This window comes from Ranitomeya imitator, chromosome 6, assembly GCF_032444005.1.
Source record: "Ranitomeya imitator isolate aRanImi1 chromosome 6, aRanImi1.pri, whole genome shotgun sequence".
In the NCBI taxonomy this organism is placed as follows: domain Eukaryota; kingdom Metazoa; phylum Chordata; class Amphibia; order Anura; family Dendrobatidae; genus Ranitomeya; species Ranitomeya imitator.
The window spans coordinates 94,023,037-94,047,906 of NC_091287.1; the positions used below are offsets into that span (position 1 = coordinate 94,023,037).

The 24,870-nt window shown below is 38.9% G+C and overlaps 1 protein-coding gene across 3 annotated transcripts in view; it reads left to right on the top strand.

Annotated features, from left to right (window-relative positions):
* Window positions 1-15,857, top strand: part of CREB5 (cAMP responsive element binding protein 5) — a 622,793-nt gene extending 606,936 nt beyond the window's left edge. For 2 of the 3 annotated variants that reach the window (XM_069729919.1, XM_069729921.1), the window contains one exon: window positions 11,826-15,857. In XM_069729919.1, the coding sequence (XP_069586020.1) occupies window positions 11,826-11,989 (164 nt within the window). In that variant the 3' untranslated portion in view covers window positions 11,990-15,857. Of the gene's footprint in view, window positions 1-8,931; window positions 8,968-11,825 lie in introns of all 3 variants that reach the window. The other variant, XM_069729920.1, reaches the window with a different exon arrangement.
* Window positions 15,858-24,870: the final 9,013 nt, after the last annotated feature.

The following is a 24,870-nucleotide window of genomic DNA, read 5'->3' on the forward strand; positions in this document are numbered from 1 at the left end:
TGAGAAGTAAGCCACGACAGGACCAACAAAAATGGTACAAAGCTCAGTGTGAAAGGGCCCTTTCTGATTTATAAATTGGGCAATATTTTAGTAATTATAGAGCACATTTTATATGCAATATTTTCTGACATAATTGCACTATTTCTCTAGCTTGCCCAGATTGATACATGAACCCTACTGAATTTAAGTATTTCTCCAGCTGTCAATTACTGCATTCTATAAAGTAGGCCCAAACTCTTCAACAGCAACAGACAAGACTTTCAGATGGCCTTAGATGATTATCTCAGCCTGTTCACATCTGCATGGTGAGATGACTAGGGCAGGTGATATCACATCTACTGGTACCTGCAGAAATGTGTGCATGATCGACACGTATCATAAACCTGCACACATCCCAGCAGGTATCAGTAGATGCGACGTCACCTGCCCCTCATGCATTAGTGACCAGAGCAGGGTTAACCCTTTAACACTTCTGCATATTAGCATCCTTATTACAGCTGCAATAACCAGACCGTGGTTCTACTAGACAGAACTTGAATCATTCATAGGTTCCAAGGTTTCATTTCAGTAGCACTGCGAAAGGTATTGTGGCCGTTGTACAGATGGTAAAATGGGGCCAAGTTATGACCATCTGTAACCAACCTACTGCAAGGTGTAATTTATTTTTCTAATTCTTTAATCTGCTTTCCTGCTTTCTGTGCAAGAATGTCAAAGCATGACATCACAAACATGTGTCTATCTAACTGCTTAGAGTCGGTGCTCTCTCTATTCCCTATGCCATCGATTGTATGGAATTCAATATCATGCACATAAATAGAAAAGTTGTTTTGCTAAATTACTAACAGTCAATCGTTAAATCAGTCAGTCATTAAATCAGCCCTGTGTTCAGTGGACCCAAGCGAATAATATATTCCATAATTCTGAAATTATTCACTATTCTTGTTCAGTGTGTCCTTATGGTTTATGTATGTTTATATGAAAAAGTTGGAAAACATTTGGAAAAAAAAAAGAATTATGCACCCATTTAAGATGGGCATCATATTATAGAGCTGGGGGGCACTAAGCATATGAATATACAGGTTTGTTGGAAATTCCTGCTCATTCTGAATCTTTACGTCAAGGTAGTAGTACAAATCACTGACTAACAGCTCTCTCTGACTACACACTTAAACTGGCTTCACATATTCGCAAAGCACAATCCAAGTCCAGAAGTTAAAGTGGTTGTCCACTACTCGGACAACTCCTTCTCAATCTTCATACTTCCCCCTCATAATAATAACACATATACTCACCTCCAGTGCCAATACCGTTCCAGCGGTGTCGGCACTAGCTCTCCCGGGGATCCCATAACATTGTTATGTCAAAAGGTCCATGAGGACAATCAGTGCTGTCATCACTCTCCCTGCCTTCAGACAAACCACATACATCTGGAGGAAGTGAGAGGTTTCTTGACCCGAACTTCACAGCCTTGTTGGGATATATGAGGGTGTTGAGTTCAGGTAAGGAAACTCACAGCAAGTCTCTACACTGCTGTTCGTACTCAGACTTGTGTGATTTGCGGATGTGTGAAATCGGACATAAAGAAGCACTCACGTAATGTAGTGGGAGTGTATTAATATACTCACCTATTGCTGCTCTCTCCAGTGTTCAGTGCAGTTCTTCTCTGCTTCCGAATGATGCCACCGCAATTGCGACTATTCGGCTCGTTTTATGTTCCATAGTTAAAATCTCTTTTACATTGACAGCCTATGATGAAGTGTCGTTCTGAAGCTCTATACGCTTTCATTGTAAAAGATACTTCCTAGTCACACAGAGCGCAGTGTGACCCCGCCAGAAGCAGAGAAGAACTGCACTGGACAGGTGATGGTAGGTGAGCATAGTAATACACTTACACTACATTGCATGCATATACACATATTTACTGAATAACAAAGTTAGTGGGAGTGTTCCTTACACAGGGAAGATTGTGCGTCAATGCTTGGACAATACCCTTGACTGCTAAGCCCAGAGGTGAGCACGTGTTTCAATAAATCCAAATTATACTAAACCTTATACCTTATCCCAGCAACCTCTATAATAATCAACTCCTAATAATAATGTAACCCCTTTCTCATGTACAGCACCATGGACTTAATGGTGCTATATAAATAAATCATAATAACTCACCTCTATATAACATGCACCTGGCATACAGTATATACAACATGCTGAAGATGACAGATTTCATTTAGGCTATGTTGCCATGATGAGTATTTTTGGTGAGGTTTTGATAATGTAGATTTTCTGCAGCATTTCAGCACAGTTAGGTGACGTGTTTTTTACTGAGTTTTTAGTGCATTTTTTACACGTTTTTATCGTGTTTTTGACGCTACAGCTAGTGGCACTTTTTGGTATATTATGTTTTAAATAAAGTTGTTTTGATTTTGATACTTCCTGGCATTTGGCTTTTACAACATTTTATTGGTACAGTCATGTGGGTATTAAATGAGATTTTAGTGCTTTTGCACATTGGAAACACACTAAAAACTCCTGTGTGTTTTTAGTTGCAGATTTTACACATCTAATGCAATTTTATGGGTAAAATCTGCACATTGGACTCAGCGTACCGCAAGAGAAATTGACATGCTGCAGATTTCAAACATGCACGGTATAAAAAAAAAAAAAAATCAGACTGGGCATGAGTTTCCATAAATCCAATTCACTTTGCTGGAAGTATAAGACAAAATACGTAGCAAAAATACAAAGCATCAAAAACTCACCAAAAACTTATCGTGGGAACGTAACCTAAAGCAGCGAAATTGGGTGTCCAGTTTTTGTAGAAACAAGCACACAATCAATTGGCAGTAATTATTAATACCTATTTACCGTAATTGAAAAAGTGATCTTCTTACCCACAAAGACAGGATTGATCAATAGATAGTACATATATTGTGTCTGCAGATATAGTTGTGTGCAGACCTAACTGGGAAAACAAATATACACTGAAACATCACTGATATAAAAGTCATCATTGATTCAGATTCTAAATGAGATTTATGGAAAAAAGAAAACTATCTCTGTTGTCCATAGCAACCAATCACAGCACAGCCTTCATTTTTCAAGACCTGAATATGAAGCGAAAGCAGTGCTGAGATTGGTTGCTATGGGCAACTGATTCTCATTTCAACAGTTTCATAAATTTCCCCATAATATATTTATTCCCTTTCAGCATTTCTCTCAGAGATAAATCATAAACAGCTAGTTTTCTGTTCTCTTGTGAAGAAAAAATGGATTTAGCATTATCCTGGCTTTGTCTTTTCCTAATAAAGTAGTTGACAACCAAAACATTACAGTTCCTACATGGTTGTCACACAACTTTCCCAGACTTCTGATTGTCCTATTTGTGCACCAGTCACATACAGTAACGAATGGTCTCATTCACATTTCAGACCCCTGGGACAGAGTCCTGGTTCTCACTGCATTGTGTGGGTCATAGAGCAACGGTGCCCTTATACACCACCATATTTTTCAGGTTTCTCCTCCAACAGTAATGTTTCTAGCCGGGAGGGGGGTGAACTTCTGTAGTTCAATATTTCTTTTTTTTATTTTGAAAAAGGTATTTATTGCTATTAACATGTAATTTTTGTTTGTACATGGAATAAATACCACCATTCCCCTGATGCTGGCATTGTGTATTTTTTGTTCCAGCACCTCTCGGTTCCTGAGGTGTAGCCCCCTCTGTCTGTATATAAATCTAGGGTTTTTTCAATCAACCAGGCTTGGTCCTCAAGTAGACTCCCATAGAAAAGAGTTATACAAGCACTCCCATTAAAATTGTTAAGGCTAAACTGTGTGAATGTATATGCAGTGTAGTGTGGCTATATTAGTATACTTACAGGTAGCTGTCTTCTCCATTTTCCAGCACTGCTCCTGTCTTCTTCTGGGTCACATGATGGCTATTCTGACTTGCTGACTTACACTGCGGTTTATGTGTGACCAGAAGTCGCTATTACAATATAAGCCTATGGAGCCTTGTTCTGACGCTCCATAGGATTACAGTATAAAACCAACTTCCAGCTCATACAAAGAGACCTGTGTGATCCGGAGAGTCGTAACTTCAGCCACGTGCCTCTGAACCAGAGTGGCACTGATCACCGGAGAACACGGCTATGGGTGAGTATATTAATATAGGTGGCTAGCATATATGTATATTAATATAGTAATATACACTAATCTACATATCACACAGATTTTTCCCATAAAACATTTGATGGGAGTACTTATTTAAGGACCAAACCCATTTGGCTAAAAGTAGATTTACATGTAGGTAAATGGAACCATATCTCAGGAACTGTGTGGTGAAGGAACAAAAAAAATACCAATGCCAGATTCAAGAGAGCAAAGGCATTTGCACCAGGAAAAAAAAAAAAAAATAAATAAAATATATATATATATATATATATCTATATATATAATTGTCTAAGGGTTTTTCTGTCTGTCTGTCTGTCTGTCTGTCTGTCCTGGAAATCCCGCGTCTCTGATTGGTCGAGGCTGCCAGGCCTTTGACCAATCAGCAACGGGCACAGCGACAATGATGTCATAAAGGACGTAGACATCTCACGTTTCTGATTCAGCGACGGGCACAGTACCGACGTAGATGTCATAATGGTTGCCATGGCGACGATGATGTCATAAAGGTTGCCTCGACCAATCAGCAACGGGCACAGCGACGATGATGTCATAAAGGACGTAGACATCTCACGTTTCTGATTCAGCGACGGGCACAGTATCGACGTAGATGTCATAATGGTTTCCATGGCGACGATGATGTCATAAAGGTTGCCTCGACCAATCAGCGACGGGCACAGTCTGCCGCGAATTCTGGAATCATCATTGTCCATATACTACGGGGACATGCATATTCTAGAATACCCGATGCGTTAGAATCGGGCCACAATCTAGTATATATATATCTATATATATAATTGTCTAAGGGTTTTTCCGTCTGTCTGTCTTTCTGTCTGTCTGTCTGTCCTGGAAATCCCAGCTCTCTGACTGGTCGAGGCCGCCAGGCCTCCACCAATCAGAGACCGGCACAGCATCGACGTAGAAATCCCGCGTCTCTGATTGGTCGAGGCCGCCAGGCCTCGACCAATCAGCAACGGGCACAGCGACGATGATGTCATAATGGTTGCCATGGCGACGATGATGTCATAAAGGTTGCCTCGACCAATCAGCGACGGGCACAGTCTGCCGCGAATTCTGGAATCATCATTGTCCATATACTACGGGGACATGCATATTCTAGAATACCCGATGCGTTAAAATCGGGCCACAATCTAGTATACATATATATATATATATATATATATATATATATATATATATATATATACAGTATATATACAGCTCTGGCAAAAATTAAGAGACCACTGCAAAATTGTCAGTTTGTCTGATTTTTCTCTTTATAGGTATATTTTTGAGTAAAATGTAAATTGTTCTTTTATTATATAAACTTCTGACAACATGTCTCCGAATTTGCTAGCAACATATTTCGTTTTTTTTTCTGAAAAGGAGAAATGGTCAAAATTAAAAAACAGTGCTTTCAAACCTCAAATAATGCAAAGAAAACAAGTTCATAATTATTTAGAAACAACAATACTAAAGTTTTAACTCAGGAAAAGTTCAGAAATCAATATTTTGTGGAGTAGCCAAGAAAATTTTTAATCCCAGCTTTCATGGCATGCTTTCCACCAGTCTTTCACATTGCTTCTGGCACAAAAATGTAAGCAGTTCTTCTTTGTTTGATGGCTTGTGACTATCCATCATCCTCTTGATTACATTCCAGAGGTTTTCAATGTGGTTCAGGTCTGGAGATTGGACTGCCTATGACAGGGATCTGATGTTGTGGTCTCTTAAATTTTGCCAGTGCTGTATATATGTATGTATGTATATATATATATATATATCCCTTGGCCTAGGACAACTCATAAAGTCTTATGGCTTCCAGTACCACCTATATGCGGACGACACTCAGATCTACTTCTCTGGCTCAGATGTCGCCTCTCTTCTGTCCAGAGTCCCGGAGTGTCTGTCAGACATATCCTCCTTCTTCAACTCTCGCTTCCTAAAACTCAATGGAGACAAAACCGAACTCATCATCTTTCCCCCATCTCGCGTATCCCCCCTACCTGAACTATTAGAGTAAACGGCCTCGGGGTAACTCTCGATTCTGCCCTGTCCTTCAAACCGCACGTCCAAACCTTTGCCACCTCCTGTCGCCTCCAACTCAAAAATATTGCCAGAATCCGTCCCTTCCTCAGCCCACAATCTACTAAAACTCTTGTGCATGCCCTCATCATCTCCTGCCTCGATTACTGCAACACCCTCCTCTGTGGCCTCCCCGCTAACTCCCTTGCACCACTCCAGTCTGTCCTCAACTCTGCTGCTCAGCTAATCCACCTCTCTCCTCGCTACTCCCCTGCTTCACCCCTCTGCAAATCCCTCCACTGGCTCCCAATTCCCCAATGAATCCAGTTCAAACTACTAACACTGATCTACAAAGCCATCCACAACCTGTCCTCTCCTTATATCTCTGAACTAGTCTCCCACTATCTTCCCTCACGTAATCTTCGATCCTCCCAAGACCTCCTACTCTCCTCCACACTTATTCGTTCCTCACACAACCGCCTCCAAGATTTCTCCCAAATATCCCCCATCCTCTGGAATTCCACGCCTCAACACGTCCGATTATCCACCACCCTCGGATCCTTCAAATGGAACCTGAAAACCCATCTCTTCAGGAAAGCCTACAGCCTGCAATAACCATTCTGCCGCCTCACCAACCGTCCGAGCTGCCGCCATGTCACCGACCACCTGAGCTGCGGCCATGTCACTGACCACCCGAGCTGCCACCACGTCACCGACCACCCGAGCTGCCGCCACGACCACCCGAGCTGCTGCCACGACCACCCGAGCTGCCGCCTCACCACCACCAGTGCTGCAGCACACCAACCCCCTGTCTCTTCCCCATTATCCTGAAGATTGTAAGTCCGCAAGGACAGGGTCCTCTCTCCTCTGTACCAGTCTGTCACTGTAAATTTGTTTACTGTTAACGATATCTATAACCCTGTGTGTCACATGTACAGCACCATGGAATTAATGGTGCTATATAAATAAATATTATATATATATATATATATACACAGTATATATATATATATAATTATGGCAAGATTATGATCTTGAAATAGGACTCTGGGAAAATTCAGTGACAACTCTGATGGGTATAATAGAATGCCCTATTTGTTAACATGTCTGTTGTTACTTTCACTACTTTACTGTGTGACGTAATGGAAGTTTCAGCCACAGGCATGTCATACCGGGACTTTTTGGCCATGTTCACACGATCAGTATTTAGTCAATATTTTACATCACTATATATAAGTCAAAGCCAGGAGTGGAAAAATCAGAGGAAAAAGTACGGTTTAATAGAAACACGTCACCACTTCTGTATTTATCACCCACTCCTGGTTTTGGCTTACAAATACTGGAGTAAAAAACTGACCAAATACTCAACGTGTGAACGTGGCCTGAGTTCCATACTTATCTTTTAGGATGTTATAATTGGGCACTCTGGCAAATTTTTATTTCTCATCATTTTCAACGCCACTGACCTCTGCTGTGGCATCACATGACCGCATTTGTGATCTCGCGTCTTACACAGCATCTTCTGTGTGGCTAGAATAAACGTGTTTTGAGTCTTAGAGACTTAAATTGAGAAGATGCTGTGTGAGATGGCAAGTGGCAACTGCAGCCATGTGATGCCAGAGCGGCGTTGAAAATGGCAGAAGACGGCAACCGACCAGTATTCAAATATACTCTCTACACATACATTACTGATTACTAAGAGAGTGGACAATAAATAAAATCGTCTGAGTGGTCCATTAACAGCAAAGGGTTCTTTAATTGTTCTTGCTGTTAGAAATACATTTCTAGAATACGTCTTAAGGCCCCTTCACATTAAGCGACGCTGCAGCGATACCGACAACGATCCGGATCGCTGCAGCGTCGCTGTTTGGTCGCTGGAGAGCTGTCACACAGACCGCTCTCCAGCGACCAACGATGCCGGTAACCAGGGTAAACATCGGGTAACTAAGCGCAGGGCCGCGCTTAGTAACCCGATGTTTACCCTGGTTACCATCCTAAAAGTAAAAAAAACAAACACTACATACTTACCTACCGCTGTCTGTCCTCCAGCGCTGTGCTCTGCACTCCTCCTGTATTGTCTGTGTGAGCACAGCGGCCGGAAAGCAGAGCGGTGACGTCACCGCTCTGCTTTCCGGCTGACCGACGCTCACAGCCAGTACAGGAGGAGTGCAGAGCAGAGCGCCGGGGACAGACAGCGGTAGGTAAGTATGTACTGTTTGTTTTTTTTACTTTTAGGATGGTAACCAGGGTAAACATCGGGTTACTAAGCGCGGCCCTGCGCTTAGTAACCCGATGTTTACCCTGGTTACCAGTGAAGACATCGCTGGATCGGTGTCACACATGCCGATCCAGCGATGTCCACGGGAGATCCAGCGACGAAATAAAGTTCTGGACTTTGTTCAGCGACCAACGATCTCCCAGCAGGGGCCTGATCGTTGGTCGCTGTCACACATAGCGATTTTATTAACGATATCGTTGCTACGTCACAAAAAGCAACGATATCGTTAACAATATCGTTATGTGTGAAGGTACCTTTAGTGTATGTCTGTCTTATAACTACATAATGGCTTTTACACATATATTAGCACAATATTTTCTCAGCAGTTTGCCAATCACATTTTTTTTAAAACCTGGGTTGTATGATGTCATCTTTGGCCTTCTTGCAAGCTTTATTTAAGGTAACAAGCAAAGGTGCAGGAGAGCTGCTTAAAGCATTTAAAATGAATTTTCCATTTTATGCAGGATGAGTACTGCTACTCAAAAGCTGCCCAGTGCATGGTAAGTTCAGTTTCTTTTAAAGATACAGCATATATCCTTTATAAATTCTTGGTCTGATTGCTCACATACCCATTATAGGCAATGTTGTGACAACAGGGAATGAAAACTATAGCAGTTACATTAACCCTAAATTAAAAAGGCTAATATTTATAATCCTTAACCATCATACCCTATAGGATGCACTGTTTGTCAAAGTCACATTCAAACTAAAAATTAAGCAAAGTTTAAAAGAATCAAAGTGAACAATTGTAATTAAAAAACACTCTGACGTGGCAGATCTGTTGCAGATTGGAAATGCGTATTAAACATCCAAAAATCTTTAATTACACAAGTCGATACATGTGGATAGGGTTTTAAAAAACCTATGTACATTTAGTAGAAATAATCTAAAGGCATTTCAGAGCGGTGCATCTTTAAAGCTGTGAAGGCCTATTCACACATTGTCGGAAAATCACAGTTTTTACCATGATCATTGTAAAAAATGTAAAAAAAACTTTGTATAGTTCACAGAAGAAACACATGACTGTGACTTAAGAATTAACCTTATTTTACAGAATTGTTACAGATACATTATTAAGTGTATAGTTAGACTAAATGTATTAAGTATCATTAATGGCAACGTAAAACTAATTAACAATACATTTTCACTTCTCCCTTGGTTAGAATTGTTTTCAAGGGAAAAAAAAGTATATTGTCTACTATTTTATTAGTTATTTCTAAGCCCAAAATCAGGTGTCCAGGAAATATGTTCCGAGTACCGGTCATGGGTCTCCCAACCCCAACTCAACTGCCTCATCGGCATATGTAAGGCTGTTGACTTCTGGTCAGAAGACCCACGGCAGGTCCGGACATTGTGGTCTGTACTCGAACTTTGCTTTATGGTTATCTGAATTTGGCCTTGGTAATATATCAGAAATTGACTCTTTCTAAGTATGCTCTGATGCTAAAAACTATGTGCCAATCTGCTGTCTGTTGCTTACAAGCAAGTGAGAATTTTTGAACGCTGAGTAATTTTCCTTTGTATGTTTACAGTTGTTCAATTTCTTTCGATTTAGAAATATATTCATTAACATAATACTAAAGCGAACAGAGCCTAAGTTAATTATATTTTTATATAATTAGTCATTTGTGTATGTACAGTTGTTTTTATATTGTTAAAGGTATTATTTATTATACAGTATGATATTATAAAAATGAATAAACACAATATAGGTGTATAAAGAAGGTTACCTTTACCCAGACATGCAGTTCTAAGATGTTAAATGTTCTAATATAGTCTTGTTCTGTAACTCAGTTGATTGTTTACCTCTAAAAGACTGAATATACTGTATTAATTGCTCCAGGACATGGAGATTTGGTATGTAATAAGTTCTAGCGAGTGTTATCCTCCTCGGTGTATATATAAAGTAGGCATCCGATATTCATTACAGCATCTGATGTTTCAGAACTTGTTCCCAAAGCAAAGCTAAGACATGATACGCTGCATGTCTGTGGTGCACTGTTGGCATATACATTGGAAACATTTCCTGGCATATATACTGATACTACCAAAGATTTTAACGCATTAACAAATGCTAAAAGGGTGAGGCGCTATCCTTTAAATGGTAGACAGAAAACAGATACCTTATAGCCATATTATATTTTGCACAGGAATTGATACAGGCACACAGAGAGGACTCCTGTGTCTTATACCATTATTATAGCACCCTATACTCCATAGGAATTATTTTCAGATATATCTATAATTACATAGATTAGAAATACTTATATAATTGAGTTAATTGCTTTCAATCTCTGTATGGTGCAGATGAATATTATAAGTGGGTTGAGCTGTATTTATTTTCAGTGCCGACAATGCACCATTTGGATTATTATGTAATATATAACACCTTCATGATTTGGTGTGTTTTAAAAACAAATACAAATCAGCTTTTATGAGTGTCAGTCAAACAATATTATGTAATAAAGATAGCAATACACTGCACACATACAACACGGACACCAAACATACTCCTGACCATGACTATTGTTATTTTAATTCCAATATCTAAGATGTTCCTTTACAATACGTTGATGTTGAGCTCCAGCTGTAAACACTATGAGCTCGTCCAAGATTTTCATGAGGCTAGAAATTCTGATATTTATATTTTTAGCTGAGAAATGGAATGGCAACTTATTTTGGTGGCATTTCTATTGAGCAAAATGATTTACAGGACCTTGGTCCGGTAGCCACGTTAGTAGTCTGTGGCAGCTGGACCAGAGCACTACAAACTCCCTTCTATCTGCCGACATTCTGTTGACAATCTGATGACATCGTGGGTGCCTACTAATTAGGAGAGGTGCCGAGGATGCTGGCAGGTTGAAGGAAGTTTACAGCTGTCTGTGGAAGATGCCACAGAGTACCGATGTGGCCACTGGACCTAGGCATTTTGCTTAACACTAGTTCCGATTTTTTGCTTCCATCATTTAAGTGTACCGTGCCCCTTTTTGTATATGATGGAGCTTACTAATATATGTTGCTTGCGATATACTGAATAAGGTGACTGTACTCACTCATCCCCCATTTAATAATATAATTCATATTAGACACAATTGCTCTAATGCGGAAAATTTGAAGGAGGAAGACTCCGCCTATACTAGGAGTTTCATTAGACACCAAGGCCTCTGACTGAGACTGCATTGAGGGTTTAATGTACAAGGCTTTCGATGAGCTCACCACAGCTCAATGGCTCATCTGTAATAAGAGTCAATACCTTATAATAAACTGTGCTGCTCATGTGACAAGCTTCAGCCTGTTATTCTAATTTATTTGGAATGTAGTAAATTATAATAAAATGTTGTGCCAATGTCTTACCCAGGTCCTGAGAACAGCCCACCCGAGAGCCCAGTTCCTGCCTGCTCCCAGCAGCAAGTGATCCAACATAACACCATTACGACTTCCTCTTCAGTCAGTGATATGGTTGGAAGCTCCTCTCTAAACCCTCTTGCCAACCACAGAACAGACATAAATCCCATTCTCTGAAACAATGGGTTCAAGAACTGCCTCCGGGAGTTTGGTATTAAATCAGATCTTCCATTTTTATGAACTTTTTTCAACTTTATTTGAAACCTGGAAGTCTCTTCATTCATTGAAAGACCATACCTACCCTTTTTTATAGTATTCATTGTTTTGTCTTTTTATGTCTAAGAAAAGGGATTTATTACATTATTATCATGCAGTTTTGGGAAATGCGTGATGCTTTCTCAGTGTTCTGGTACAATGTATTAGTTTATGAACTGCCGCATATATGTACATAGCTACATTGTTTTTTGTTTTTTTTTGTTAAATTTTTCTCATTGTTCTACACACCTGAACCATTTGTTCTTTAAAAAATATATAAAAAAGGTTAACAGCCATTTCTGCTCAAAGACCAAATTCGGGGGTTGCACCAAACTAATATAATATACGTTTTAATTTATCAGATTGCAAGTAGCCATTTTGTGGAACAGATCCAATAGTTAGGAGGATATGTCCAATAAAATTGGAATCAGTTTCTGAACAAATTTTTGTAAAATAATCAAATATTTATTTGCACCACAAAATGACTGTTTGCAGTAATGGAACCCTTCTTCCATGTAGCATTGTTTCAAGCAATTACAACACGAGCTGTTACATTTCCAGTAAGCTATTCTTTACATTTCAGAATGAATACTGCAGGTACCGTATATTAATTATATTGCTAATAAAAAATTATAAATAATTGTTATCTATATAAAATCATGGGCATCATGAGGTCAACTGTTACATGAAAACCAAGTATGAGCAACAAGTTTTTTGTTCTACTGCATTCTCAAGAATGAGGCCCTTGGGGACAGGTTTATCAACAATTTATGTATGAAAACCTGGTTTAGGAGATATATAAAAACTGTTGGTGGTGGTGTACACCATATTTATCGAGGAGTTAGGCCTATTTAGGGACTCAAGAAAACATTTTCCATTCTGATTCCAATGTTTGAGAAATCTTGTCTTTGTATTCATCGCCTACATGAAGCTGTCATATAAGGCCCAAAATAGTGTTGATAAATCAGTCCCATCATGTATGTTAAAGGGAACCTGTCATGTAAAATAATGCTATTAACCATATGGTGTTAATCTGCAGGTTAATAGCGTTTTGACACCTTGCGGAGTCGGGAGCCCTGCTGACTCATAGAGGTGGCACCGCCACGGTTACGGTTTTGGTCACCGCTCTGGATGTAGAGAGTGGTGGTTGTAACCTCATCCCAGCACTGTCTGACAGCAGGCTCAGCGATAGGGGCGGCCATCAGTCAGTGCCAAGGGTGCAGCTGCAGCCAATTTACCTGACAGGTTCCCTTTAATGAATTATTCACCTCTTACTGTCTACTACTTTATACATGAGAAGGCATCTTGAATGTTCAGGCCTATATGAATTATTGGGATTGCAATCGACTACCTATATATGTTCTTAAAACGTCTGTTAGCGTTCTAGTACCTTATATCATACAATAATGGGAAATTCATTAAAACAGTATGGCTACCTGTAGCACCCAACCATCAATGAACTTACAGAACAATTTACTAAAAATCTAACATCTAATTAGTTCTCAAAACAATACATCAAAATGACCTTCTAAAACATGGAACTTCTGGCCCATAGCACCTAGCGTCCACCTTTCATTTTCTGACTAATGTACAGAAGCTAAACTATTAATTTTTTGGTTGCTATGGTGAATAGGACACTTTATATATGAAGCTCCATGAGTTTGTGTTGGTTTTAGTTTTTTATGAATATCGTAAATAATGCACAAGATGGCATTAAAGGAAACCTGTCGCCATGAAACTGCAGTCGAATCTGTAGGCTTCATGCAGGAGGAGATGAGTAGATAGTAGATAGTGATAAATCATTTTGTGAGAAAAGATTCAGTATATTCTTGTGTTTTTGTCATTTAAACCTCTGCTCTTTTGGGGATTTTCTGTCTTGTGGGTGGTCTCACCAGTGATTGACAGCTGTCACTGATAGGACCACCCCCTTGACCAAAAATACCAGAAAGAGTAGATTTTAAAAAATGAAAACACAGGTTATACTAGTTTATTTATCACACAACTATATATCAATCTCCTCAGCTCCCCAGTTGTATGACATGTTGCCTGCAGATTGGTCTGCATTTTATTGGTGACATGTTCACTTTGGAGAAAGTGCTGGAGAACAGCTCAGTAATACTATGTCTGACGTGGGGAACATATTCCATTGAGTATGGAGTAGTATTACTGAGCTACTCTTTAATGCCATGTGAATCACCATACACAGGTGCATAGAGTGCCTATTTTACCTGTAGTGTAGAGCCCAAAGAACTTTTCGTGCTTCCATACAGTCCCCATGCATCTTCCATACAGTCTCCATGCATGAGATCATTACCTGAAGACAAATTAACTTTCCACATTATTTAATTTGGAATACAGAAGGAAATGATAAAAGGTGCAGTCTTCATTATTTTTTTTCTCATTCTTCCCACCAAATGCAAAGGAAAACCTATTTGCCTTAATTTTTTTTCCACCAAACATTTACCCCATAGATAATTGCACTGCCCAGTACCATAAGTCTGTAGCCATTTACCACGAAAATCTTGTCATTAAGAAGTCAGATCTTTATTTAAAAATATTTTCAAAATTCAATGTATAGTGTGTAGAACTGTAATACACCCAACACAACCCGAGTCCAGGTCTAGCGTGCACTGTACGTTCTTTAATTTAACCCAGTCAACCAAAACAATGTACAGGCCTTTTTATACATTATATATAAATATATATATATATATATGCATATATATTTTTAAGCGAGCATTTACTTTTAAATCGTTTAGTCCAATGCTTTCTTTTTTATTGCTTTTCTACATTTTATGGGAAATCAGATAGCCTTTTATAAAAATGGAGCATATATATTAGTACACCGTGTGTAAAAAAAAAAAGAATATTCTATACCTTTAAAATGCCCCAGGGTGCTAATTTAGTTAGATTTTTTTTTTCTTGTTTTTTTTTCTTTTTCTTATTTTATGGAGAGAACATAAGTGAAATTATATGAACATAAGCACTAATGGTAACACAAGCATCGCATTTTATGTTACCTTTGATTGGAATCAAGCTTTATGGTTTGGTTCTGTTTCCTCAGTTAAAATTCAGTTGCATTTTTTTTTCTTTTTTTTAATCAAAAGGAAAAAAAAATAAGGTTCAGCTGTTCTATATGCGTCTGAGTTTTCTCAATTTTGTAGCTTGACAGTTTGACATATGTATACTTTGCGGCTCAGGCATGTCTGTTTTTTATGCTAAACCAACAAGCTGACTTGTGTCAGTCTGTACTGCTATACAGGTTGCCATTGCATAGCATTTACAATTAACAGTGCGTTTAAGACTGTTGACCTTCATTCGCAGTCACAGGCGGCCATGAGTGTTAATCATGTTTGCGGGAGCACCAAACCAAAAGGCCATAGCAATTATATATATCCCCATACTTGCCGCCATATGGACCAAGCACCTTTAATTGCAATTCATGTGATTTGCACAATATGTATATACTTTTTATGTCTTGATCTTCAGCTCAAAATCCCATTTCACCCCCAGAGAGTCAAGTGTGTCTGTTACATAGAAATGTACTACAGAAATAGCAGAGCTTAGTTTGTCATTTGGCTCTTCTCATCGTGACTTTATGATATTCTACCTGAGATTCTAATGGAACTGAAGCTAAACCTACTGCTTTATCCCATCACAATGTAGTAAGAAAACAGCCCCAAATACTTAAAAGAAAAATTACAAATTCAGCACTGCTACATCTGTATATGCAAGCGCTAGTTATGTATTGCTGGTGATTTTGTCTAATAAATAATTGTATACTGTTGTACATGGGAGTGATGATTTATGATTCCAACCGGTAATTAAGGCTTTGCTTCCATTGGTGTTGGATGCCTCCATCGCTGCTTATGTCTTTGGACACCTTGGTACAAATACAGAATCCAAAATGCAGATGAGAATAGAACCTTATTGGAAAGTATTTTATTAAGGCTATGTTCACATCTGCATCACAGGCTCTGTTTCAGATTTTGTTGTATTTGAGTCATCCCATAGACATTTATCACATATCAGTATAGCAGATGATAGACGATTGATCCATGAGGTTTTGGCTGCTGATCACTTCCCCATCCTAAAATCTGTGGTTTCATGGTCCCTTGTAAGAATACAACTTTAGTGATCATATGCGACCAACACTGCTATATAGGTAGTGAATGGAGAGGTGGTCGTACATGCTCACTAATGCTACTTTCATAAAAGGAACTTATAGTCACCCGTTCTCATGATTAATAGAGAACCATGCAGGCTGTCCCCCTCCGACAATATATCATGTATCCTACTGATAGGTGACATGTTTTTTACGGGAATCCCCTTTTCCAGCATTATATTTTTCAACAAAATAATGGACATCTCAGTGGATCCTAGTCAACCCTATTATAAGTGTCCATTGTGTGATGATCCGGCATGGCGTTGTGGTATCCATTACAAACAAAAGCCATAACACAGATGTAAGCAGAGCCTATTTTCCTGCATAATCTCTTGGAGACAGAAAAAGGGCAAATAAGAGAATATTGAATTATAGGCTTGGTCTACATAAAATGTTGTGTCCTGTAGTCCAGACAGCAGTATGTGGTAGGACAACCATCCTTTTGACTTAAATCTTCCTGGCCTTACTATTTAAAATGGACAATTCATAACCATCTGAAATTTGCTTGTGTTATGGAATTCTGCATAGCTTTGTAAATGAATGGGGTGATTCCATCCATGCACAGGTCTAGGTTGTACTGTTTTTCCCTGTAAAGACTGACAACTAACTTCACATACCGTTTTCTTCCAATGCCATCTCCCATAATCCATGGAGAGAAACTTTACCCCCCAAGACCTCTGTCAAAGGCCAATCCACTGATGAGGAATGGGAAACCCAAAGCCACTGAATGTCAATGGGTGTATTTTCCTTCTGGAGAAGAATCTAGTTTGAATAAATATCCCCAGATGTATAGCAAGACTCTTACCAGGCATGGGCATTGATAAAGAACATTGTTACCGCCAATAGGTGGCATTAGAAAACCAGTTTTTTTTCTTCCTGGAGGATAGAAAATGTATCTATACACAGAGCACAGCAGAGACATTGTGAGCCTTCAACTTAATAATAATAAATAATAATACATTACCTATGTGTTTCAAATCGACAAGTTAACTCAGGTTTCCGTTGACCATGTTTCATCTTATTGCATTCATTTGAGAAAATTTACTACATTCTTGGATTTTTGCATCTACTTAACAATTATGCCCAAGATTTGCCACTTTTCAGCTCAATAGTGACATGATTCAAGGATTCAGAAATAAGTCTTATTTCTATAACTGACTGTCACTAATCGGCTACTTAATCTCATTGCCTTGTATTATTTTCTGAATTTAATGGTTTATGACCATCAATATGGGTCCCTTTCCTGTGTAGAACAAACTGGGAATTTTGGGAGATGTTTGGAGAACAGAGAGTGGAGTGTGAGGAAAAAATCTGAATCATTGAGCACTTTGGTAAAACTTTGTTTTGTACTTATTGCAACATCATTTTGTGTTTTTGTCATTTTGTAGGTGAAAGATGCAATACTAAACTTGTATAGTCCAATTCCACTACTATAAGGGCATAAGGTGGAGTCTGGATCAACCAATACTCATAGTAAGCTGTTATTTCTTAGGATATGTGCACACAATGTTTTTCAAGGAGATTTTAGAGCAGAAATTGAACTGAAATTCTCCAAATTCTCCTCCAAATCTCAAAACTCCTCAAAAACTTGGAGATCCACTCAGTTTCTGCCCCGGAAACTCAGCAAAAATGCTCTGTGCACACACACCGGTGCGCTGTGTGCACATGACGTGTTTTAAACTCAGGAAAACCCAACCACTTTTTCAAGCAGAAGATGATCAAAATGTTTTTGTTTTCCTGAAGCTTCGTTTGTGTCATTTTTTTTGGCGTTTCGTGAGCGTTTTTCGGACACTTTTTTCAGTCATTGTTTTTTTGGAGGGTTTTCCCATTGTTTTTGTGAAGTCTTTTCTACTATAATTTTTCAATCGTTTTTTTCACTCCATTGAATAATGAAGAAGTAATTACCTTTTTTTAATCAAAAACAATGACAAAAAGCTCAAAACAACGCCAAGTCATCTTCCAGGCATGTTTTGAGCTTTCCTGTTGACCTGTATTGTAAAATAGAGAGCGTCTTCCTAGCGGAAAATGCAGAAAGAATTGACATGCGACTTCTTCTAACTGCTTGGCATTTTTATAAACCCGAAGTGGTTAGAAGACATTAAACTATATGAACATATGCACATCAAGTCATTTTTACATACAAATGCTTATGTTCATTTCTTTTGGACATGTTTTGATTCCATGGCGCAATCCACCTGAAAAAAAACATTGTGTGCACATTGCATTAGCAAGGAATTGGTGGTAACCTAGTGCAAACTACAACTGTAGAATCCAAGAACCTGCACTTTTTTTCAAGCTATTTGCAATGTCTATGAAAATGTGTCCTCCATAGAAATTTGCAATTGTTTTGCACCAGGTTACCCCTAAAGAATATTTCTCATATGTATAACCATCAAGAGAGGCATTACTATATAGGAAGGAAAAGCCATTTTGTATGTTTGCCACCTGTTATATGCCACCTGTGTATTGTCTGGATTGTTCCAATTTTGCATCATGTTAGGGGTACAGGCGCAATATATGGGTGATTAACCTGTATACTAGGGATGGCTCGATAAATAATACATACACATACTCAATATAGATTGTCCCATTAATGTTTTATGTGGGGTTTTCGAAGGGAATCACTATAAAATTAAAATGGCCTCCGCTTTGTTATACTGACTGACCAAAACCTCTCCTAGAATGTTAATAAGACAGGTGCCTATGAGCTTGTGCAACAGGGAGCTCTGTCTTTCTCTCCTTATGTGTAGTTCCAAGTAGATTTTCTAATCTAATGCTGAAGATATTAGGGGTGCTAAGGCAATAAGAGGCTACTCACACTGCTGTCTATGTCTATCTCATCTAATACTGGAATTACCAGCAGTGCTGAGGTAAGAAGAGGCTGCTCACACTGCAGTCCACCCTGTCTATCTGATCTAATCCTGGAGGTACCAGAGGTGCTCAGGTAAGAAGAGGCTGCTCACACTGCTGTCCTCCTTGTCTATCTGATCTAATACTGGAGATTCCAGGTGTGCTGAGGTAAGAAGAGGCTGCTCACACTGCAGTCCACCCTGTCTATCTGATCTAATCCTGGAGGTACCAGAGGTGCTCAGGTAAGAAGAGGCTGCTCACACTGCTGTCCATCCTGTCTATCTGATCTAATACTGGAGATTCCAGGAGTGCTGAGGTAAGAAGAGGCTGCTCACACTGCTGTCCATCCCCTCTATCTTATCTAATACTGGAGATACCAGGGTGCTGAGGGAAGAAGAGGCTGCTCACACTGCTGTCCATCCCCTCTATCTGATCTAATACTGGAGATTCCAGGAGTGCTGAGATACGAAGAGGCTGCTCACACTGCTGTCCATCCCCTCTATCTGATCTAATACTGGAGATACCAGGGGTGCTGAGGTAAGAAGAGGCTGCTCACACTGCAGTCCACTCTGTCTATCTGATCTAATCCTGGAGGTACCAGAGGTGCTCAGGTAAGAAGAGGCTGCTCACACTGCTGTCCATCCTGTCTATCTGATCTAATACTGGAGATTCCAGGAGTGCTGAGGTAAGAAGAGGCTGCTCACACTGCTGTCCATCCCCTCTATCTTATCTAATACTGGAGATACCAGGGTGCTGAGGGAAGAAGAGGCTGCTCACACTGCTGTCCATCCCCTCTATCTGATCTAATACTGGAGATTCCAGGAGTGCTGAGATACGAAGAGGCTGCTCACACTGCTGTCCATCCCCTCTATCTGATCTAATACTGGAGATACCAGGGGTGCTGAGGGAAGAAGAGGCTGCTCACATTGCTGTCCACCCTGTCTATCTGATTTAATACTGGAGATACCAGGGGTGTTGAGGTAAAAAGTTGTTGCTCACACAGCTGTACTTCCTATCCGAATTCTAAACTGCTTTAGTGGCCTGGCGATAACTTGACAGCACATGGTATAGGCTATCTTCAGATCACAGTAGTGCAGCTCTCTCCTGCACATGCTCTCAGGAACTCATCCTATTAATGTTTTAGTTTAGATTTCTGTCAGTATCACAAGATGGTGGGAATTTTAACTGTACTTATCACCTTAGACAAAATGATTGTGTATTTACAATGACATTTCCAAGTTTTTTTTTATTTCTAAAGAACCCCTTTGATTCAGATAATTAGCAACACTTAGTTATAATTTTAATAACCAGAAAAGAAGTTACATAATGATTTAGAAATGTTACAAGTTTTTTATCCCCCTGATGCTGTATTTTACCTATAGCATAAACTTTCTGATTAAGTGCAGGTTACAAATCACGGCCTGAGACTGTTTATTCATCAACACCTATAGGCGAAGATATAGAACAAAACAAAATCCAATTTTGACAATATTAGCTAGGTTAGGGCATTGGAACGGTAACGGGAGAGTATAGATGTAATAGAAAGAAATTATAGCTGGTTATTGTAGGCAATACCTTTTTATGTTCCTGCCATATTTGTGACAGGAGCCTAGGAGACTTTACAACAATGGGAATTTATTAATATGGTGCAAATGGTGACTATAACAACCAATCAGGTGACAGCTTTTATTCTAATTGCACTTATAAATAGTAGCTGAGATCTGATTGGTTTAATTGCATGTGCTAGTTTGTATAAATAACTATTATCTTGGAATTACATGAAAGGAAGCTTGTTGGTCCCATGGGTGACAGTGATACAAACATGTTTGCACCTGTAACCGAACAAATAAAAAAATATATTATTGATTTTACTGTGATGAAAATGTCTTTGAATTACCAAAGAAAGAAAATAAATTGGTGTGTTGTAGCTTGTGAGGAACTGGAGTGATGGCTTTTTGTCTTGTATGATTTTCAGCATGATTTTCTCTTGTTTTGCTACAGCTATTGAAATGAAAAAAAGATGTCTGTCCCTCCTATTTATATTGTGTCACTGAGGTGACCTGAAACCGGTGTTTCAGTAAAAACATGCATTAGAAGCTGACTGGGACCAAGCCACACAAGAGACTAGGAGAGAAGTCTGGTCCTCCGCAGCTTCTCCCCACCCACTCTCCAGGAGACCGGTATCTCGGTGTGTGGGTGCAGAGAGAGACCTATCAGACATTGACAGTGGGCGAGGAGAAGAATCCGAGGACCAGACTACTCAACTTGGCTTGGTCCCCGGACACCTATTAAGCTAGAATTATCTCTGAAATGCCCCGGAGCTTTAGAGTCAAGCATACATGTCTTCAGTCATACATGCAGTGCCTGATATATTCTGCCTGTGGATCAGGCATCATGTATCAGATGTCAGGATCCCTTTAAAAAAAAAACACCTTACAGTTATAATTTTACATAGGATTTTAAATATCACCAGAGATTAGAGCTTTATAATAAATATCAGGTTTTACTTAGCGTGAATATGAAATATTAACAAGCATATGAAGAAGACAAGAATTTGATGGGGAGTTCTTAAATTAACAGATCAATATAATTACTGTTCAGCAAAGATTAATGAGTCCTGCTTATAAAGATAGGAAATGGAATGTGTCTGGAGCTCTGAATAATGGCTGTTCACTTTCTCAACCTTTATGTAGCAGCTTGACAAAGCAGGATTAGTAAACTGATACCCTCACCTGAGTTATGAAACACATTGTAACTCTGTGTAAACTTGACTTTAAGGACGCAAAGATTAATAGCTCTCCTGAAACAAATTACCCATCTGGTTATATTCCTGCATTTTTCCCTTTCCACATACTAGATATTATATATATATATATATATATATATATACATATACTAAAATAAAGTAATGAGAACAACATTGAATAATAAAATATTTTGACAAAACCTTATAGTAAAGAAAGTAAAAAATATTGTAGGTTAATGTTTTTTGTTATTAGAAAGGTTTGGATGGAGATATAGCTAGGACATGTGTCTCTGTGGGCAATTTTCAAAACCGGGCTGTTACAGTCACTTCTTACTATACATGAGCACGCTATAGTCACTTTTTGGCCCACAGATTGACAACCCGCATTACACATACACACTGCATAGAATGCAATGTCACTTACTGTGTAGTGAGCAGTTATTCTAACGGCTCACTGCAATCCACTGACTGGAAGCAAGCGGCTGCAGGGAGAATATAACTTCATGTTCTCCTTGTAGCTGCTGCTCCAGTAAGGCAGCTAGACATGGTTTAAACGCTACATATGTGCAGATTACCCCTTTATCTGCAGGTAAATAGCATTTCTAGAGGTAACTGGTTCCCTTTAACTCCAGCATTCATAAAAAACTCACTTTAAGAGAATAGGAAGACTGGAGAAGTTAAACGGTTCAACATTTTAATGAAGCTTAATTGCAAAAAATATATTTGAAATGCCAAAAATGCATAATTTAAAGTAACAAAAATATCCCTGAATAAATACTTTAAAAGAATGATCAAAAAGTTATGTTTTTATGCCGGGAAAAATTGTATAGGCCTTGTACTACAATATCAGACTCAGCCCATAGACAGATTAGGTGCCTGGAAAAAAAATGCACTTTCTCTTAAATCCCAGAATACACTTTAAATGATATAGCTGTCTTTCTAGCGATATCTTCCACTGATAGCTTTTTCCCCTTCTTCAATTTGGAGTAGTATTATGACGTCCCTAGTGCCAGTAGTGCAAACAGTATGTGACAGTACCACCAGCTGGGATACATTTTACTGACCCAAGAACATTGATTGGCTTTTAATGGTGCTGTTATACAATGATCATCATAATTGTTTCTATTGGGTTATCTTACGTTAATATTTTTTAATATGTTTTTAGCACTGCAGTTGGGAGTAGTAGCCATCTATGAAGCACTCAATGAGTTAAATAAAAAAGGGCTCATATCCTGTGTAACTAGTAAAGAAGACATATTGATGAGATACTAAGTCTGTGTGGGCTGGAACAGGAGCAGATTATTCCCCTTATCCCTCCAGCCTAAGTGTTCTGCTAGATGTGAGCGCTGGATCTGCTATGTTTTGGCATACATTAGAATTGTGGCCAGTATCACGCTTTATGCCTCCGAGAGACTATATCACTAAGACTGTGTAATGCTATGCAGGAATTCTAGTTTACAGACAGCACATAAAGTATAACGGTCACTCCCGAAAGCTCTTATTAAATGCCAAACATACAATGAGAACATCCTTATCCTCATGGTGCCAGCCATGACAGTAAACCTTCTAAATCTGTAGTGGCTACATTAAAATAATCCCCTCATTTATTTGTGAATGGATTACGCTACGTGGAATATTTACTTGGCAAGAAGAAAGAATAAAGAAAGTTATTTTGCATCTGTGGGAAGTTCAAATTATAATAGCATACGACCTAAAGGTAGGGTTTTGCGATAAATGTAATTTAAAAATATTCATGATAAAATTGGTCTGTTAGAATGAAACAATGTTAAATATTTGAATAACATAAAAATAGCAATAACTATTGCTTGTAATGCCATTAAATAGGATGTGTCAACTTTGTGACATTCATATAGACTCAAGCTGGAAAGTGTCATGATGATTCCTACAGTATTACCACTACTGCTAGCAACTGACAAGGTCCCAGTGATTGGACCTCCTGATCTCTCCCGATCAGATATTCATGCCATATCATCAATGTCTATTCTGGGACAACACCTTCAAAACTTTTTTCTATTTAACATGGTTTTGCAAAAGTTAAGGCAGGTGCAGACGGCCATAGACGACCATAGATTCTCTCATCTGATAGAATTGAGCCATCCTATGACACTCCGATCAAACTCTGCATTTGATCAGAGTGTGAGTATAGTGTGATCTGATTCTCTAGAATGCAGAGAAGATATAGTAATAATGTCTCCATCTTCTCCATTCTGTGAGACAGCAGAAATCAAATAGTGTTTGAAACAATTGGACATGTGCACGGCCCCATAGACTAACATTGGTCTGAATGTACTCCGATGTTTTTGTCGGATCGCCCTTGGACGAAAAATATGCTCGTCTGCACTTTCTGTTAAAATGACAGAATGAAGTGCCAGAAATGGAAGTTTTTCTGCACTCTCTGCAGTCACGACAAACCAGTAGTAAGGCAAAAATGTATTGTCTATGTGTTTCAGAGTCTACTGACTCCTTCCTCAGGACAACCGTAGTAGTATTTATACCTTACTACTGGTTTGTCATGAGTCCAGACAGCGCAGAACAACTTCCATTCCCGACACAGGAAAATGCATTATCTGGATTCCAGGCTTTTTTGGTGTTATGTCTCACCAACCCTTTTCAGGTGAGCAGTTCTACCATTTCTTTATTAATTATTTACGTGGATATGAACCTTTTACAATTTTCATAATTATCTTACAATGAGTCATAAGCAGTGGAAGGTGACAAATATACTACGTTCCGGCAGCTTAAGGGCCCATTAAGATATCAGTGTTTTTCGTGGATAGCATTTGCACTTGTAATAGTCAATGGGGTTGGTTACATGTCTGTGTTCTATTTTTTAGCGGACTGAGTAATCCGCACAAAACCAAGGAGACATGTCCGATTTTGAGACGAGTCATGGATCAGACTCGCCAATTCAGGTCACACATGTGCTGTCCACTTTTCATGGACTATTTTACTGAATAAACCTCCATTTTATATGTTTATGTTTTATTCTTAGAGTTATGATGTTGGGGAAGATAACTAAAA